This window comes from Lampetra fluviatilis, chromosome 61 (assembly GCF_964198595.1).
Source record: "Lampetra fluviatilis chromosome 61, kcLamFluv1.1, whole genome shotgun sequence".
NCBI classification, from domain to species: Eukaryota; Metazoa; Chordata; class Hyperoartia; order Petromyzontiformes; family Petromyzontidae; genus Lampetra; species Lampetra fluviatilis.
The window spans coordinates 4787591-4793927 of NC_136335.1; the positions used below are offsets into that span (position 1 = coordinate 4787591).

Below are 6337 nucleotides of genomic sequence, written 5' to 3' on the forward strand. Positions count from 1 at the left end.
TATGTTGGTATTGAAAGAGAGATGGAAATTATTTAATTTTTTACATTTGTGGCAAAGCTACCTTCTTACCGTTTGCTTTGCATCTTAAGTGGACACGCTATATGTAATGGAATTGAAGCCCTTATCTAACTCTTGTTCGCTTATTAACTAATAGCTGCTGTAGCAATATACCCATGTGCAGTTGTGCAATTTGTAGTGAACAGTCCCTTTGCTGCTGTATCAGCTAGGTCACTGGTCCTGTTGTGTGATTATCTTTAGTTAAATAAAGCTCCAGTAACCAATGGCTTCATTTCTTTGCATCGTTTACAGTATTTTGTATGTTGACCACTGCGTGTGCATGGACTACTGCTTTGAAGTTTAAATTAAGTACCATGGGAAATAAATTTCAAACAAAGCAAAAAAAAAAAGAGAGATGCGGGGATGATGGGGGGAGGGAGGCGTGAGAGGGAGGGGTGAGAGGGAGGGGCAGAGGGAGGATGGAGGGAGGAGGAGTGAGAGAGGGAGGGAGGGAGAAAGAGGGAGGGAGGAGGAGGGAGGGAGGGAGGGGTTAGAGAGGGAGGGAGGGAGAAAGAGGGAGGATGGAGGGAGGGAGGGAGGGGTGAGAGAGGGAGGGAGGGGTGAGAGAGGGAGGGAGAAAGAGGGAGGGAGGAGGAGGGAGGGAGGGAGGGGTGAGAGAGGGAGGGAGGGAGAAAGAGGGAGGATGGAGGGAGGGAGGGAGGGAGGGAGGGGTTAGAGAGGGAGGGAGGGAGAAAGAGGGAATCATGGAGGGAGGGAGGGAGGGGTGAGAGAGGGAGGGGGGGTGATGTGGCGTCTGTGCCATGGCGACCGCCAGCCACTCGGGCTCAGCAGCCGCTCCGACCAGAGACACCATGTAACTACAGCGCGTCCGAGTGGCAGTGTGTGTGTCTGTGTGTCAGTGTGTCTGTGTCTGTCAGTGTGTCAGTGTGTCTGTGTGTCTATCAGTGTGTCAGTGTGTCTGTGTGTCTATCAGTGTGTCAGTGTGTCTGTGTGTCTGTCAGTGTGTCTGTGTCTATCAGTGTGTCAGTGTGTCTGTGTGTCTGTCAGTGTGTCTGTGTGTCTGTCAGTGTGTCTGTGTCTATCAGTGTGTCGGTGTGTCTGTGTGTCTATCAGTGTGTCAGTGTGTCTGTGTGTCTGTCAGTGTGTCTGTGTATCTGTGTGTCTATCAGTGTGTCAGTGTGTCTGTGTGTCTATCAGTGTGTCTGTGTGTCTATCAGTGTGTCAGTGTGTCTGTGTGTCTATCAGTGTGTCTGTGTGTCTATCAGTGTGTCAGTGTGTCTGTGTGTCTATCAGTGTGTCAGTGTGTCTATGTGTCTATCAGTGTGTCTGTGTGTCTATCAGTGTGTCAGTGTGTCTGTGTGTCTATCAGTGTGTCGGTGTGTCTATCAGTGTGTCAGTGTGTCTGTGTGTCTGTCAGTGTGTCGGTGTGTCTGTGTGTCTATCAGTGTGTCAGTGTGTCTGTGTGTCTATCAGTGTGTCGGTGTGTCTACCAGTGTGTCTGTGTGTCTATCAGTGTGTCTGTGTGTCTGTGTGTCTGTCAGTGTGTCTGTCAGTGTGTCTATCAGTGTGTCTGTCAGTGTGTCTGTGTGTCTGTATGTCTGTCAGTGTGTCTATCAATGTGTCTGTCAGTGTCTGTGTGTCTGTATGTCTGTTAGTGTGTCTATCAGTGTGTCTGTCTGTGTGTCTGTCAGTGTCAGTGTGTCTATCAGTGTGTCTATGTGTCTGTCAGTGTGTCTGTCAGTGTGTCTGTGAGTGTGTCAGTGTGTCTATCAGTGTGTCTGTGTGTCTGTATGTCTGTCAGTGTGTCTATCAGTGTGTTTGTCAGTGTGTCTGTGTGTCTGTATGTCTGTCAGTGTGTCTATCAGTGTGTCTGTCTGTGTGTCTATCAGTGTGTCAGTGTGTCTGTCAGTGTGTCAGTGTGTCTATCAGTGTGTCTATGTGTCTGTCAGTGTGTCTGTCAGTGTGTCTGTGAGTGTGTCAGTGTGTCTATCAGTGTGTCTGTGTGTCGGTGTGTCCGAGTGTCAGTGTGTCAGTGTGTCTGTGTGTCTGTCAGTGTGTCAGTGTATCAGTGTGTCTGTCAGTGTGTCTATCAGTGTGTCAGTGTGTCTATCAGTGTGTCTATCAGTGTGTCAGTGTGTCTATCAGTGTGTCTGTGTGTTTACGTGTCTTATCACTGTGTCTACCAGTGTGTCTGTCAGTGTGTCTGTCAGTGTGTCTATCAGTGTGTCTGTCAGTGTGTCAATGTGTCTGTGTCTACCAGTGTGTATGTCAGTGTGTCTGTGTGTCTATCAGTGTGTCTACCAGTGTGTATGTCAGTGTGTCTGTGTCTAATCAATGTGCCTGTCAGTGTGTCTGTCGGTGTGTCTGCCAGTGTGTCTGTCAGTGTGTCTCTCAGTTGTACTCTTAGGTTTATCGAAAAAACCTACGAGTATGAATCCTTGCAGTCACGAAAGCTTCAAATCTAGAATTCTCTCAGTTGTGTCTGTGAATGTCGTTCTTTCTGTGCGCGTGTGTCTGTGAGTCGATCCGTGTGTGTGGCTGTCATGTGCATGTGAGTGTGTTGGTAAGTGTGACTGAATGTCTGTGAATGTCTGTCATCGTGTCTCTCTGTCTGCGAGTGTGTCAGTGTCTCTGTATGCCTGTGTGTCTGTCAGTGGGTCTATGTGTCTGTGTGTGTGTTTGTGTATGGGGGAGCGGTAGTGTAGTGGTTATCGCGCTCTGAACCTGGCGACCCGGGTTTGATTCCCGCTCATGGCCAACACCACCAGTGACGATTATCTGAACGGGTCCCGGTCCTCCCCTAGGTCGACTCAGCCTCAAATGAGTACCTGGTGCGATCTGTAAACATCGCCACTGTGGAGACAAAGGCGGTCGGGCGTGGTGCTGGCCACCCACCCCCTCGTGTGCCGTGCCGGCCTTCACAGGTGCTCGCTAACAGCACTTGACCCAACAGTCTGTTAAGGCTACACGGGGATCTTTGTTTTTGTATCGTGTGTATTAGTGTTGGTGGTGAGCGGTGGTGCAGCGGTTAGCGCTACACTGCGCTACAAACCCAGTGACCCAAGTTCGATTCCTGCTCACGGCCAACACCAGTGACGATTATCTGACCCGGTCCTGGGCCTCCCGTAGGTCGACTCAGCCTCAAATGAGTACCTGGTGCGGTGTGTAAACATCACTACTAGGGAGACAAAGGCGGCCGGGCGTGGTGCTGGCCACCCACCTTCTCGTGCACCCGTGCCGGCCTTCATAGGTGCTGCTCTACGCTAACGGCACTTGCCCCAACAGACTTGTCAAGGATATACGGGGGATCTTTGTCTTTACATTGTTGTTTTGGCGAGCAGTAGCGCAGCAGTTTGCGCGCTGCGCTACGAACCCAGCAACCCAGGTTCGAGAAGCTTTCCATGGCTGTACCGGAGGACTTTCCATCTGCTACAGATACAACGGGAGGCTGATCGATGCCCGAGTGTGGTCAAACGATGTCTCCCTTATTGGTCAACCGTGCTACGTGCGCTGATGATCTGGTGATTGCTGCTCACTCAGAGGAGGAGTTGGAAACTTCACTGCTGAAGCTGGAGCGTGCGACGAAGAGATGGGGCCTTACCGTTAGCCCCGCAGAGAACAAAGCATCCTGAGTTTTCAATCTAGATGATTTCTGTCGTCAAATACTCCACCACCCTCAGCTCCCCATGAGTGATGGATGGGGCGGTTGTGCAGAGAGTGAAGTCGTTTCTGTACCTGGGCAGTGTGCTTAGAAATGCTTGTATGATGAGCTTGTTTCGCACTGCTGTACGTAGCTGTTCGTGATAATCGGAGGTGCGGGGGAAGGACGCCAAACACAAAAAGCAGTTCTTCGTGGTTCTTTCGGTAAAGTCACGTAGAATGGAAATGATGAAATAATAAAAATAAAACATTATAAAATAATTCTCACGACGTTTCGGCCACAACGCAAGCAGCCGTCCTCAGGTGAAGAACAGGTCTGTCGGAAAGACAGCGTCTGAAGGTGGCCGAAACGTCGTGAGAATTGTATTTTATTGTTTTATTTTTATTATTTTATTACTTCCCTTTTACGTGACTTTACCGAAAGAACCAAGAAGATGAATCCTTGCAGTCACGAAAGCTTTAAATCGAAACAAAAAGCAGTTCTAGAGAAATGAGTTTTCAATCTCGATGATTTAAAAGTGCGTAGCTGCAGTGGCTTCCTAATATCGGATAGAAGAGCGTTCCAGAAGGCTGCATAAGCGCAACTGATGGGTTGCCAAAAGCCACCGCTGCTGCCAGGATGACCGGAGTTCGTGTGATGATGGTTTATTCTCCTTGAGATCAGCAGGAGAGGAATTATGAGCAGTTCCGCTTTGGCAGCAGAGGTCTCAATCTGTATCAAACGGCATTGTTTTTTTTTTAAATCAGCCACGTAATGCTGTGTGGAAGCTACCCGGCCAATTTCTCCACAGGAATCTTCGGGTCTTCTCGGCCACGGTAATGCCCTCCCTTCTCTATGCTTGCAAAACGTGGAGCCCTCTAATGGAACATCTGCATCTGTTTGAAACATGTAGGCTGTCCTGCCTATGATCCGTCCTAGGATTAATCGGACTGGATTGTGTGAGGAGCTCAAAATTCCTTGAAAGATCTGGGCACTGTCCTATCTGTGAGCTCCTCCGGCAGGCACGGCTGCCAACCCACCCACCGCATGCCCAAGTAGCTTTTGTTTGGCCGGATAGAGAGGGCTAAACGGGCGCTGCACGGGCTGGAGAAGTGATGGTTTGAAGCGGTACGGGAGGATGTGGAGCTGAGCGGACTTGCCGATGGCTGGTACCAGCGGTGTCACGATCGGCCTCTGTGGAAGAGGCTCGTGAAGGACGCTGCTACTGGGCAGTTGGAGGCAGTCGCCATCCAGCAACAACGGGGGGCAGAGGAGCGATGCTCACAACAATGAGCAGAGCACCGGGTGGCTAAAACGCAGCGAGTTGGCACAGAGGGAAGCACAGCTGGTGCATCTGCTAATCATCTCAGTTGGTCAACTCATGGAGCCTGGGTCTATCCCGTGATCTAACAGCGAGACTTCAACACTTCCCGTGGCCTCAAAGTGCACGTAGCCTGGCACAAGTGCCGTGGTGATGTCACCGCCGCTTCGTGGTGAATGGCGGTTGTCTGTGGTGGTGGTGTAGATAATGTTGGAGGTGGTGTTGATGGTAACGGTGGTGGGGTTGATGGTAATTGTGGTGTTGATGGTAACGGTGGTGTTGATGGTAATTGTGGTGTTAATGGTAATTGTGGTGTTGATGGTAACGGCGGTGTTGATGGTAACGGCGGCGGGGTTGATGGTAATTGTGGTGTTGATGGTAACGGCGGCGTCGGCCTCGATGGTAACGGCGGTGTTGATGGTAACGGTGGTGTTGATGGTAACGGTGGCGGGGTTGATGGCAATTGTGGTGTTGATGGTAACGGTGGCGGGGTTGATGATAACGGTGGCGGGGTTGATGGCAATTGTGGCGGCCTCGATGGTAACGGCGGTGGTCTCCGCACACGCGGCCTGCCCCTGCAGGAGCTTCCTGGACGGCTCGCTGCTGGCGGGCGGCTCTCTGCTGGGCGCCGACGAGCTGGAGCGGCACCTGCCGCAGCGGCGGCTGCGCCTCTTCGTGGGCACATGGAACATGCAGGGACGGCGCTCGCTGCCCGCCAGCCTCGACGACTTCCTGCTGCCCGCCGAGGCGCCCTTCCTGCAGGACGCGTACGTGGTGGGCGTGCAGGAGGCCGCTCCGGACCGGTGCGTACCGCACACACACCACGCACACACCAGAGGTCGCAAACGGGTTTTGATTCCTTAGCCCAGGGGTCGGCAACCAAAATAACAAGAAGAGCCATTTCTTTCCAATTCGGTACAAAATTCAGTATTTCAAGAGCCGCAATGCATCTATGTACATACTGTACATACGTACATATCGTCAAGAAGCAGCCCGTAAAGAGCCGCATGCGGCTCCGGAGCCGTAGGTTGCCGACCCCTGCCTTAGCCGTACCCGGCCGCACCAGGGTCGCAAACGGGTACCCGGCCGTACCCGTACCCTACCCGTACCTGTACCCGGCCGTACACGGGTATCGGGTACCCGATTGCGACCTCTGGGATGAAGCCACGTTGCAGGCGCGGGTGGGTTGATTCTAGGAACTTGAATTGTGAGAAGAGACAAGACGTTGGGAAATGAGTGACAAACGGTGACTCACCAGTGACTCACGGCCTACCCGTACCCGGCCGCACCAGGGTCGCAAACAGTCGGGTATCGGGTAGGGTACGGTATCGGGTACCCGGTTGCGACCTCTGCCACAC

The 6337-nt window shown here is 52.0% G+C and overlaps 1 protein-coding gene across 1 annotated transcript in view; it reads left to right on the top strand.

Annotated features, from left to right (window-relative positions):
• Positions 1-6337, top strand: part of INPP5E (inositol polyphosphate-5-phosphatase E) — a 30857-nt gene that overhangs the window by 11132 nt on the left and 13388 nt on the right. Inside the window, exon 3 of the mRNA XM_078881365.1 lies at positions 5561-5782. Within this exon, the coding sequence (XP_078737491.1) occupies positions 5561-5782 (222 nt within the window). The remainder of the gene's footprint in view (positions 1-5560; positions 5783-6337) is intronic.